The 14,026-nt window shown below is 42.5% G+C and overlaps 1 protein-coding gene across 1 annotated transcript in view; it reads right to left on the minus strand.

Annotated features, from left to right (window-relative positions):
- KIAA1210 (KIAA1210 ortholog) overlaps positions 1–14,026 on the minus strand; it is a 70,366-nt gene that overhangs the window by 12,888 nt on the left and 43,452 nt on the right. Inside the window, exon 7 of the mRNA XM_021080193.1 lies at positions 1,493–1,598. Within this exon, the coding sequence (XP_020935852.1) occupies positions 1,493–1,598 (106 nt within the window). The remainder of the gene's footprint in view (positions 1–1,492; positions 1,599–14,026) is intronic.

Consider the following 14,026-nt stretch of genomic DNA (forward strand, 5'->3'; position numbering starts at 1 on the left):
TACCTGAAACTAACACAACATTGTAAATCAACTATACTTCAATAAAAATTTTTTCAAAAGAAAAAATATGAAAAGAAGATAAAAGGAAAATCAAAGAAATGATTCATGTAATTTCTTGTTGGTGTTGCATAGAAGAGTTCTGTGGGTTTGTTACTTTTCATGGGAAAATGTATTTAGGGATATCCTGCCTTTGAACCCACCCATGAAATCCCTTGTGGCAAAAATAAAAAATAACTGACTTAAATTATACAACAGGAATTTTGGTTTATCAAGTACTACTTGAAATTAAGTTGCCATCAGTTGGAGCCAACATCCATACACGAACACACAGAGAGATTTTCATGCCAATGGCACTTGTTGCTTGGGGATTTGATGAGTGTTGGCTGCCAAGGACATCTGTCTGCAGGCTGTCCAAGCCCTCTTTGCCTGTGGATGTGGACATTTTTCTCACTGTTAAAACAAGACCTTTTCTCTCTACTGGAAGAGAAAAGCAACTTTAAAAAGGCAGGGTGTGGAATTCCTGTCACAGCTCAGTGGAAATGAATCTGACTAACTTCTATGAGGATGCAGGTTTGATCCCTGGCCTTGCTCAGTGGGTTAAGGATCCAGCATCGCCATGATCTGCGGTGTAGGTCGCAGATGTGGCTCAGAGTTGGCGCTGCTATCTATGGCTGTGATGTAGGCTGGTGGCTACAGCTCCTATTCGACCCCTAGCCTGGGAACTTCCATATGCCATGAGTGAGGCCCTAAAAAGCAAAAACTAAAAATAAAAAAATAAAAAGCCAGGGAGTTCCTGTCGTTGCGCAGCAGAAACGAATCTGACTAGGAACCATGAGGTTGTGGGTTGATCCCTTGCTCAGTGGGTTAAGGATCTGGCGTTGCCATGAGCTGTGGTGTAGGTCGCAGACGCGGCTCGGATCTGGGGTTGCTGTGGCTGTGGTGTAGGCCGGCAGCTACAGCTCCAATTAGACCCCTAGCCTGGGAATCTCCATATGCTGCAGGTGGGGCCCTAAAAAGACGAAAGACAAAAATAAACAAACAAATAAATAAAAATAAAAAAATAAAAAGCCTTTTTTTCCCCAATTCTGTTATTATTGCCTGGTTCTGTTGCTGAAGGGCAATACTGAAGGGGAAATCACTGGCTGCCCAGTGAGATATCAGGCCTCACTGAGAAACTCAGCAAGTCTGTTAGAAAGGATTAAACAAACCTACAAACAAGTAAACATAAAATACCACTTTGGCTGGAAATTCATTTAGATAAAATAGGAATCCAGCTATGACCTTTACGTAAATGTCACACAAGTGGCAATTGTATTAATTGGGTAGTGTAGATGAAGAAACTTGGACCACATTAGTATGCATCTCAAATGGAGAGCTCTCTGAGGCCCCGGACGGCAGGCCTGGGCCATTCTTATTATATAGCTCCTGTCATTCGCACTGTGCTATTAAGCTTGTAGTATGTGTTTCCGGGTGAGGGTGGAGATGTGCCAACCTGCATTGTCCTTTTTTGGTTTCTTTTGATCAGCTTCTTTTGATTTGGTTGGGCTCTTCTCTTTTTCAGAAACCAGTAGGCTTGGCTCCTCCTGCTCTGGTTTTGCCTAAAAGACAGAAAGAAAGAGCTTGAATCAGACTGAAGTGGTCTCCACTCAGCCCTGCATGGCAGCCAAAGGAAAAAAGAAATCAGGAAAAAAAAGTCCTTGCTATCTAAATGGCTCTGTTGGAAGAATGATAATACCATTAATGATGATGACTATTTCCAATGGCATCCATAACCTGGTGATCATTTTACCTATTGGAAGTGGTTCGCCTAGATTTGAAGTTTCTGATCTCTGAGTGATATGCTGCAGGGAACTCTCTAAAACACCCCAGAAACCACTGGTCCATACTGCAAGGCGTAAATCTGAAAATAAGGTGGTTGGACATGACAATCATACTCTTGGCAACACTGGAATTCTCAAATCTGCTTCACCAGGCTTAGGAGTCACATTCAGATCCTGATTGGCTTCTTTTTCAGGGAATTCAGTGAAAGCATGAACTATGTCTTTCTAGCTCAAAAGAAGAAAAAGAGTTGGGGTTTGGTTGGGAAGGAAGAGAGAAAAAAAATGAAGGGTTCAGTCCTTACAATGAAGGGGTTGAAATTGGTTTAGTATAATCAAGGTTTTCAGATAAAGACAGTACAGCTTTGGAAACATCAGAGTGGCACTGCCCTGCACAGTGCCTAGAATTTGCTTCATGTAAGCCTTTATGAGGAGTTCCCGTCGTGGCTCAGTGGAAATGAATCTGACTAGGATCCATGAAGACGCAGGTTCAATCCTTGATCTTGCTCAGTGGGTTAAGGATCCGGTGTTGCCATGAGCTGCAGTGTAGGTCAAAGACACGGCTTGGCTCTGGCGTAGCTGTGGCTGTAGTGTAGGCCAGTGGTTACAGCTCCGATTCAACCCCTAGCCTGGGAACCTCCATCCACCGAGGGTGTGGCCCTAAAAAGACAAAAGGCAAAAAAGAAAGAAACAAACAAACAAAAAGAAAGCAAGCCTTTATGATATACATCTAAAGACAAACATACAACTCTTTACGTTCCCATTCGAAGTGCCTATGTAAACAGACTCAGTTCAAAATTATTTATTTTTGAGTGAATGAGGTCAGATAGACCTGGGTTCAGATCTCTGGTCCATCAGTTACTGTCTTTATTATCTTGGGCAAGTTATTTTCTAAATCTCTGTGTCCACATCTCTAAATGAGGGATAAGGGGAAACCCCTGTGGGACTTGCAGACCTAAGAAATTCCACAGCAGGGAGCAAGTGGCCTCTGTGTCATAAATGATCCTGGACTCATATTCACTTGCGAGTCAGGGAGAGTCACAAGGAAGAAGTAGCTGTCCCGACCTTGTTAGAGAGTGCTACCTGGGCCTTTCCTCAAATAGCTATGCAAAAGGAAGAAAGTCAGAAGGGTTACAGTGAGTTTTTCTTGGCCAACATTCCCTGTCTCCCAGGTTTATGGTGAGGTATCCAGGTGATAATGCACATACAGGGTTCCCACTGAGTTCCCACACCACAGAGTTCCCACTGTGGTGCAAAGGGATAGGCAGCATCTCTGGAATCCCGGGACGAAGGTTCAATCCCCTGCCCAGTACAGTGGGTTCAGAATCCTGCATTGTCACAGCAGTGACATAGGTTGCGGCTGTGGCTCAGACATGATCCCCAGCCTGGGAACTCCATATGCCACAGGGTGGCCAAAAAAGAAGAAAAAAAAAGCACATACAGGGTTTGGTTTTTAGTAATTGATCACAGTCGCTGAACCAAGAAGATTTTCTCAGGCCCTCCTATGCCCGGCACCCTGTCAACTCTTCTTTTAGCTTATGCTTTGTTTCCTTCTAAAGCTAATATGCAATGTCTAAGCTAGGGGCAACACAGTGGGATGAAAAGGGTACTGGGCTTGACATTAGAGGACTGGGTTTGGGTCCTAGCTCTGCCACTACCAGCGTGTTTGTCCTTGGGGCATCTGTTTGTACTTACATGTCCTTCCCTGTAAAATGCTTGTGAGTATGAGATCTTTTCATCTCTTCCAGCTCCGATTTACAGCCCTTTATTCACAGCCCAGAGTCACTGAGGAATTGGTTTGACCAAAGTGAATCTTCCAGCCAATGGACACATCCTTTCAAATACTAACATCTTTTAATTCTCAGCTTTTAGTAAAAATCTTTTCCAAAAGCATGACTGCTCTATCTTCCTAAACAGAGACCAGGGAATGTAATCCAACTTTTCTTGATAATTTGGATGAATAATGAATATGACCTATGAACACGAACATGGATAATGATACAATGTGGCCCGGAGGGACTTACTGAGGTGAGCAAGGTTCTTGATCCCTATACTAAGTGGCCCTAGATTGTTTCTGTCATTTCTCTCTGCTATCAACTGTCACTTTTCTTTGCTATCAGATCTGAGTCTTATCTGTGGCCATGTTTTAAACATAATTGGTTTGGCTATGTGTGCTAGAAAGTCATGTGACAGAGCTTTGTGACATCTATGTGACACAGAGAGATCTATGAAGAGGTTTATAGCCAAATTCTGAATGCTGTGAGTTTCTGGAAGCCTGACTTCCAAATAAGTGGAACCGTGCTGCAATTTGTAACTCATGGGTCTTATCTGCTTCATAATTAAAGGGTTTGGGATGGAAATGCTCTAAAATCTGGTGGTGATGCTCATTGTACAACAACAACAACAAAAAAAAGAATCTTGATTTGGGCTATGGTTGAATAGCTTCTACAAAGATGGCTGAGTGAATTTCCAGATGCTAAGCCAATAAGCAGTTTCTCAGGGGTCAGGTCACTGTTTCTGCTTCCTTCAATGCCTTTTAGCTAAGTTCCATCTGGATAGGATATCCTACTCCCTAGGTGCAAGTTTGCTTACCTCTCCGTTGGTGCCAAGTCTGGGACAGCGCCCCTGACTTCACCATTCCTACTTAGGGTATGGATCCCCAAAACCATACCACTTCCATGGGAGCAGTTTGCAAAGGTTGGACCTCATCTTTTCTTATAGAGGAGTTGATTTCCAGGCCTCTTGAAAAACTTACAGTCGCCTGAAAGTTCTTCTTTTGCTTTTGTTTCCGGGGGTTTAAAGCCATCTTGTGTCGAGCAGCTGAAGAATCCAAACAGCCCTGGGTGGAGGCGGGGGCGCTGAAAACAGTAGGCACCTGGGTGCTGCTGGGAGAGGGGAGCACGGCAAATGTGGTCAAGGACTGGGAGCAAACGGGTCCAGATGAGGGCTCAAAGGAGCTCTGGAGAAAGTAGGAGGAAAGAAATGAGTCAACTCTGTATGCTGGCATTGGTCTCAAAAGGCAGAAACTCCTCTGGCTGAAGAAAAATTCCTAGAGCACACCTTCATGAACTAGCGTCCCTTTTTCCCACGGCTATGTTCATGCTTCCGGTCAAGAGGCTCATTGGAAGGAAGGCGCACACTTTCTGCTGGTTCCCTTGCAGACGAAGACAAGAAACAAGATGGACGGCCTAGCAGTTAAGGATCCAGTGTCGTTGCTGCTGTGGCTCAGGTCACTGCTGTGGCGCGGTTCCGATCTGGGGCCCAAGAACTTCCGGATGCCATGGGCACAGCCACAAAAAGAAACCAAACGTTCTGGTTGCTCCCCTGTTTAGAAAGCATTCAGGAGCTCCCCCTTTGCCCTCAGGATAAGGGCCCTACCATTTCGAGTTTACAAGGTCAGAGGGTCTGTAGGTATTCTTGCCCTGTATTCCCTTTTATTAACACGGGGGGGCTGATTGGGGTGAGAGGCACAATCTATATCAGTAAATCCCAGCAGGGCTCTGGGATTTCTCCATAGGCGTGCTTGGTGGTTGGAAGAGGGCCTGTATGAAAGCTGTATTTGCATAGACAGCAGGCAGCAAACTGCCTTTACTTATGTTTACTCTCCGAAGGTGCAAGGTTGATGGATGCACTTAGAGGAATGGAATGTTCCCACCACCATTGGGTGAGGATGGAGCCTGTCACCTTGTCCTCATTATGACTGGCCTCTACCTTTACTATCTGGTCCTGGGGCTCCTGTTGGCTTCCTCTGAAGGAACTTCAAAACAGTCTCCTCTGGGCTTCTTAACACAGCGTTTTCCACACCTCAAAGAGACACTACAGATCACCTCTCATTCCTAAGAAGTTCCAGAGATCTGTGTTAGCCGAAGCCCCTTTGAAGGCCAGGTGATGAGCCAACTCCCTCCTGGACTTCACTGGCAAATGATGCAGTTTAGCAGGTAGATAGAATTTCCCTGTGTGTTTACTCACTACTTCTTTCCAAACTAGCTTCACACATCTCCAGGGACCCCTTTGGTATTTGCAGCTTTCACATCTCTTCACATTTCCCATCATCATTGTATGTTGACCCAGTGATAACCTTAGCTATATCTTGGTTCCAAACATGGGTCTTTTATGGCCTGTGATTCCAATGCCTAGAGATTTAACACAGCTAGGGGGTCAGGATGATGATACATCTAGCTCACCGTTCTGTTGTTGATTCTAAGAAAGGGAGCGAAATGCTACAGTTAGCTTTTGGGGGGGTCAATCGCACAAAATTTGGAGGAGTCCCAAGCCTTTCATAACTTCTTTATGCAACTGTCATCCATAAATTTATATAACATCTGTTTCTGATACTATATATTTAGCTTGTGTTATCTCTTGGAATTATGAATTTAATACTCAGTACACAGAGTAATATAACACAGGGAATGCGATTATGAAGTGTCAGGGTGGATTGATATTCAGCGTCAGAGTAATGTCTCCTGTTTTATGGTTCTAAGAGTTTTTCATGCTTCAGAGTAGTCTTACAGTTCTGGTCTTTGGGGACCAGATGACAACATCTATGCTCCCACTAACTTCACATGATCTGTCTCCCCACTGCCTCTCTGACCATGTCTCTTACCACTCTCCGTTCCAGACTCACTGCTGGTTTGCTGTTTCTCAAACATTCCATGCGTGTTCTTCCAGCAAGGCATTTGCAGTTTTCCATTTGTTGGGCATGCTTTTCCCCCATGGCCATGTGGCTAGCTCCTTCACTTCCTTCTGGTCTTGATGTAAAAGGTGCCTTTTCAGTGACACCATCCCCAGCCAACCTATTTGAAATTTTAGCCTTCCACCCTGACATTTCATAATCCCATTCCCTGTGTTATATTTTCTCCTTGGCAGTTGTCATTCCAAACCTTGTGGCATGAACACTATAGACAAAAGCACTGTTTAGTGAAACTCATTCTATAGTATAACAAACAAATCAGGCTCAGCAAAATTCTGGCAATTTCCAGATTGTGTGTAGGAGAGAGCTAATCTGTTCCTAATCAGAGCCTAAACCAAAAGCCCATCAAACTTAACCATGGCCATTAGTCTCCCTATGTTTGATTAACTTTCATTAAGGAATCTCTGGGCATTAGATGTAAACACAGGGCCACAGCTATTCTCAAACCTGGACTAAAAATGAGAGTGCAGGAGTTCCCACCGTGGTGCAGTAGAAGTGAATCCAACCAGGAACCATAAGGTTGTGGGTTCGATCCCTGGCCTTGCTCAGTGGGTTAAGGATCCAGCATTGCCGTGAGCTGTGGAGTTCTCTGATAACGTAAGGTAAGGCAGGAGTTCCGATCGTGGCTCAGCGGTTAATGAATCTGACTAGCATCCATGAGAACGTACATTCGATCCCTGGCCTCGCTCAGTGGGTTAAGGATCCAGCATTGCCATGGGCTGTGGTGCAGATTACAGATGCTGCTCAGATCCCACATTGCTGTGGCTGTGGTGCAGGCGGCAGCTGTAATTCCAATTGGACTCCTAGCCTGGGAACCTCCATATACCACGGGTGCAGCCCAAAAAAAGCAATAAATAAATAAATAAATAAAATAAAAATGAGAGTTCAAAGCCATCAAGCATTATCCCCATCTGACTATGACACTCAAGTTCAGGCATGTGATTCAAAACAGCCCTAAGAGGATCTCTGTAGTGAGTTGAGAGTATGTTGTCTGGGTATAGAATATGTATATATTTTACACCTTCCCTCGAATGCACAGTGAATTCAATAAACTCTCTGGAATGCTGGGCACTGTTTCTCAAAATATGGTCTGAGAATCCCTCCGGCATCAGAATCGCCTGGGGCGAGTGTTGAAAAAGCACTTTTAAGGACACATTAATGAATGAGACTCTCAGAAGAGGGGCCTTAGAGTGGGTTTAACAGGCCCTCCAAGGGAGTTTTCTGGGGGCGGGTGTTGCGAACTACTACCTAGTCCTCTGGCATGAAGAGAAAGGCTTCTATTTTCAAACAGAAGCACATCAAAGTTCCTAAATAACCACATCCGTTGCCTCAGAACAGGAGCCAGCAATATCTGGGCTCCCTCTGAGAAGTGGGGTTCTTTCTTCGGCCCTACTTTTTCCTCCAGCCACACTGGTCAGGAGAAACCTGGAAAAGTCACCATAGGCGCCAACCACAGGATCTTATGAGCTACCCAGGAAAGGCAAACCGAATCCATTCTCAGCAGGTTTCTAAAAGGAAAGCAAGTGCAGGAAAGACTCCTTTCTCTATTTTTCCTACCCCTCCTTCAACCCCCTCCTCCCTCCCTTCACTCTGAAAGTCAACACACCCTTCTTGGTACTCAAGGCGCGTATTATGCAGGAAGGCCAAGATGTTTCCATCCTTCTCTCGTGTTTGGGGCGTGCGGGGAGGGGGAGGTGGGGGAATAGCATAGATAGCTTCTGATTAACAGCTGGAGTGAAATGAGCTCCTTTCCCCTCAACATCTGGAAGATGTGTCAGGCCTGGCGCCTACTAACCCAGAATCTTCGGGGGGAAGGAACCTGGATCAGGCCTTGGGCCTGGGGAAGGAATCCTTCAGCCCTGGGTGGGAGGGGTGTTGGACAGTCCTTCACTGTTAACGGGGGTCCAGCTGTTCTTTGGATAATTAAAACACATCTTAGCTCCCTTTCTTCCTTCTGTCAAGTTTCTAGACCCAGTACAAAAGAGTTCAGTCAACAAGGTACCCTTTTGGTCATTCTTCTGATCGTTCTTTGTCTGTTCTATGGTGCCAGGGTTTTCCCCTTTTCTTTTGACTGTTGATAAGTAATACTTGAGTGGGGGTAGGGAACAGTTTGGCTGCTTCTTGGAACAAAAAAGAACCCCAATTGTTATGTCTTTTAAAATGGCATTAGCCGGTGGCTATTTAGGCCAGATGTAATCAAGCCTTTGGCCTGAAAAGCTGTCATCCTGGGAGAAAGCTCACTCAGGAACTGGGAGGTTTTGACACTGGGATGCTGGGAAGCTAGGTTCTGTGTGAGCCATTCAGCCCAAAGCTCCCAAGGCAAGTAGTCTTTGGAACATTTCCAGAAGAAGCTGCAGCTCTTGGTGGGAAAAGTGTTCTCCACTGAGGTTTCTCTCCCAAAGGGGCCTATGTGCCCATTCCCAAGAATTCCTGTGCAGCTGCTGCTTCACTCAGAATCTTTGTTTCATAAAATCCGTTGTGCCATTTTGCCATCCTGAAAGTTGTAGAAGGTGGAATTTCACATATTCCCTGCAGTCCCTGCCCCATCACGATCTCCTTAATTTCGTAAGGGGTATAGAGAATAAGAACCTGAACTTTGGAATCAAAGAGGCCTCAATCTGAGGTCCTAGCCATTCCACTTTCCAGCTGTTTGACCGGGGACGAGTTACCTAACCTCTGAGAGCCTCAGTTTCTATGTCTTTAACAGAGGGATAATAATAATAATAATACACACTTAGTGTGCTGTTTTAAAAAAGTAAACGAGGAGTTCTCTTGTGGTGCAGCAGGTTAAGGATTAGTTGTTGTCACTGTAGCAGCAGGGGCCACTGCTGTGGCGTGAATTTGATTCCTGACGCAGGAACTTCCACAGGCCATGGAGACAGCCAAAAATAAATAAATAAGTAAAAAGTAAGTGAAATGAATAGGCAAGACATGGAAACAACCTAAATGTCCATCAACAGAGGAGTGGATCCAGAAGATGTGGTCCATATACACAATGGAATATTACTCAGCCATTAAAAAGAACAAAATACCAGCATTTTTAGCAACATGGATGGACCTAGAAACTATCATGCTAAGTGAAGTCAGTCATACAATGAGACACCAACATCAAATGCTTTCACTGACATGTGGAATCTGAAAAAAGGACAGATGGAACTTCTTTGCAGGACAGATGCTGACTCACAGACATTGAAAAACTTATGGTCTCCGGAGGAGACAGTTTGGGGGGTGGGGGGATGTGCTTGGGCTGTGGGATGGAAATCCTGTGAAATCAGATTGTTATGATCATTATACAACTACAGATGTGATAAATTCATTTGAGTAATAAAAAAAATGAAAAAAAAAGATAAAAAAAGTAAGTGAAATGAAACATGGGAGGTGCAGTTCACATAAGAAAGTCTCAATAAGTGTTTGCCGTTGCTATTGGTGGGCACTGGTCCAAATTTAGAGAGCTGCTAGAGTCCATATGGTTTGGTGAAAAGTAGTATGGATTTGGGAAGGAATCCTGGGCTGGAATCCCAGCTCTGCCCCTGATTGGCTCTGTGGTCTTGGCCAAATCATTTCCCCTCTCTGAACCTCGGTTTTTTTTCCACCAAACATGGGGAGAGGAGTTTTCATCGTGGCTCAGTGGAAATGAATCTGACTAGCATCCACGAGGACGCAGGTTTGATCCCTGGCCTCGCTCAGTGGGTTAAGGATCCAGTGTTGCCATGAGCTGTGGTGTAGCTCGCAGACATGGCTTGGATCCTGCGTTGCTGTGGCTGTGCGTAGGCTGGCAACTGTAGCTCTGATTGGACCCCTAGCCTGGGAACCTCCATATGCCACAGGTGTGGCCCTAAAAAGACAAAAGACAAAAAAAAAATAGAGATAATAGTATCTTCCCTATCTACCTTACAGAATTCTTGAGAGAATCAAATGCACCTATAATGCAACAATGGGACAATGGGGAGGGGGACATTATGCTCTCCTTGATGTATAGGAGGATTTTTAAAAAATATTGCTCTGGACTTCAGAGGCCTATTTGTAAATAATAATGGTGAATTATGAAGCAAGCTATCATGCGCAAATCAAGAAACTTGATAAGGAGGTAACCTTACAGGGGATTTGGAGAAGAAAGTAAGCCTAGGGTTAAAGGTCTACAGGATCCTTGAGAGAGAACATGTATTTTCCCCTTCCACCAGTAGGGGGCAGCAGCTCAGAGAAGAAAGAATGAAACAGCAAAGTTGTAAAGACGCCTCTAAGAGGGTAGAGATTTAGTCATCTTTTAGTCTGACTTCTCTATTTGATTTCTGCCTAGCTCCCTAGTCGATGTTTAGTGAGAAGGCAGTAGGAGTTGGGTTTGTGGGGAAGCCTTGGAGGATGTAAGAGTTGGGGGTCATAATTTATATAAAAAACTAAGAAACTCTCATGCCTGGAGGCGGCAAGGGTTTAACTGCACCACCAAAGATTAGACTTTCTGCCTGCAAGCCCAACATTTAACCTATAGCAGTATGACTCAATTCTTGAATTTACTAGTAGAGAGTTTGTTAACATTAAGCAGGACAAATGTTTAGACTGATTTTAGGAAATGCTGACTATAAACAATTTAACTCTATTTACTAACCTGTAAAATAGCCTACTCAAATGAATAAAAAGAGAAAACTTTACGTCTTAAAATGCTATCTAATTTTCTTTGTAATTGTAATCCCTAAGGTAACCACTAAGAAAATAATTTTAAAATATATAGAGAAGGAAGTGAGAAGTGAATGAACAATACACACACAAAAAATTAATGAAATCCAAAGTATAGTAGTAATAGAAGAACTGAGGCACAAAACAGATGTATAAGGATGTACAGGTGGGAAAAGAGCAAGATGGCAGAAGTTCTTCCTTATTAGTAATTGCTATGAATGTAAATTAATTAAACTCTAATGAAAAGGCAGAGATTGGCAAGATGGATTTTAAAAACATGATCAGTTTATATGCTGTCTACAAGAGATTCACTTTAGATCTGAAGACACAAATAAGTTTAATGTGAAAGGATGATTAAAGGGATTCCAAGCAAATGGTAACCAAAAGAGAGCCAGGGTGGCTATACTAATATCAAACAGAACAGACTTTAAATCAAAATTATTATAGGAGACAAAGATGGACATTATACATTGATAAAAGGGTCAATCCATCAGGAAGACAGAGCAATCATAAACATATACATACTAAACAGCAGAACCACTCTTAAGTACATGGAGCAAAAATTGACAGAATTGAAGGGAGAAATAGACAGATCTACTGTCTATTAGTGACTTCAGTATCCAACTTGCAATAATGAATAAGGAGCTAGACAGAAGATCAACAGAGAAATGGAGGGTTTGAAACAATGCTATAAACCAAGTAAACCTAACAGATATATAAAGAACATGCCATTCAACAAGAGCATAATACACATCCTTCTGAAATACACATGGAACATTCTGGATAGATGTTGTGCTAGGCCACAAAATAAGTCTTAACAAATCGAAAAAGATTAAAATCATGCAATGTATCATCTCTGACCACAACAGAATGAAACTAGAAATTAATAAAGGAAGAAAGACTGGAAAATTCGTAAGGAGGTGGAAATTAAACAACACAACCTTAAGCAATGAATGGGTCAAAGAAGAAATCAAAAGGAAAGTTAGAAAATACTTTGACGTGAATGAAGACTAAAACAAAACATAACAAAATTTATGTGATACAGCAAAAGCAGTCCTCAGAAATTTATGGCTATATATGCCTATATTAAAAAAAGAAGAGGAGTTCCCATCGTGGCTCAGTGGTGGAGTTCCCGTCGTGGTTCAGTGGTTAACAAACCCGACTAGGAACCATGAGGCTGTGGGTTCAATCCCTGGCCTTGTTCAGTGGGTTAAGAATCCGGTGTTGCCTTGAGCTGTGGCATAGGTTGCAGATGTGGCTCGGATCCCATGTTGCTGTGGCTCTGACGTAGGCAGGCGACTACAGCTCCGATTAGGCCCCAAGCCTGGGAACCTCCATATGCCACCAGTGCAGCCCTAGAAAAGACAAAAAGACAAAAATAAATAAATAAATAAATAAGAAGAAAGATCTCAAATCAGTAACCTAACTCTCCACCTTAAGGAACTAGAGAGATAAAAACATACCTAAAGCTAGCAAAAGGAAGGAAATAATAAAGACTAAATCAGAGATAATGAAATAGGGAATAGAAAAACAATACAGAAAGTCAATGAAGCCAAAAGTCAGTTCTTTGAAAAGTAAAATAAAATTGACAAATCTTTAGCTAGACTGATTAAGAAAAAAAAGAGAAGACACAAATTACTAAAATTAGAATTGAGAGGGAACAACTACTACTGACCTCACAGAAATAAAAAGGATTATAATATGGTACTATGAATAATTGTATAGATAGCCTAGATGAAATGGATACATTCCTAGGCACATCCAAATTACCAAAACTGATCAAAAATAAATAGAAAATCTGAATATATCTATAACAAGTAGAGACATTGAATCAGTAATCAAAACCTCCCCAAAACAACAAAAAAAAAAACCAGGACCAGATGGCATCACTGGTGAATTCTACCAAACTTTAAAAGAATAATAGCAATCTTTCACAATTTTTTCAAAAAAAAAAAATAGAAGAGGGAGTACTTACTCCCTGATTCTATGAAGCTCATGTTGCCATGATTCCAAAGCCAGATAAAAGTATCACAGGAAAAGAATGCTGCAGACCTATGTCCTTCATGAATACATGTGCAAAATACTAGCAAACCAAATCCAACAGCATGTTACAGAAGGATATAGGTCTACAGCATATTAAGGGCAAGTATACATCATGAGCAACTGGGAATGTATTTAATGTTTTCTTTATAGTATGTCATTTTTATTGACATCTCTATACAAATTTACATGGCATCTTCTCCTGCTTTCACAAGGTTGCAAACTCTATCCAGCTGTTCTGGAACTGGACAGTGGTGATGGCTGCACAACAGTGTGAATGTGCTTAATGTCACTGAACTGTACACTTAAACATGATACATTTTATGTTATGTGTATTTTACCATGATAAAAAATGTTATCTAATTCAATCCTTCCACCAATTCAGACTGTTCCAGTTCGTCTGACTTAGCGGTATTGTGCATAAAGTGCTTATGGTCACAGCCTAAATTCATAAATCAGTGAGCATCCTGATTCGTACCTATCATCGTGTGCTTTAACTTTGATCCTAACCTAAATGTATCTTGCTGACATTCCTAACTGAAGGCTGCTTCCTTCCACAGAATCTTTTAACATCAAAACAGAGTTTTGTGCTGACTGGCCAATTATCTTCATTATAAATTTCCTTTCTGTTTACTTTCTAGTCCCCAAGGACTAGAACTCTATCTCACTCTAAAAGCCCTCTCAAGTTCAATAACAACCAATCAAATTAACCACACATTAGTTTGAGAATGTGTTGATACGAACACAATCTACTGATTTTCTGGTTGTTGATGGGCATTCTTTGGTTGGCAAAGCTAGACGCATGAAA

The sequence above is a fragment of the Sus scrofa genome, chromosome X (genome assembly GCF_000003025.6).
Source record: "Sus scrofa isolate TJ Tabasco breed Duroc chromosome X, Sscrofa11.1, whole genome shotgun sequence".
Lineage (NCBI taxonomy): Eukaryota > Metazoa > Chordata > Mammalia > Artiodactyla > Suidae > Sus > Sus scrofa.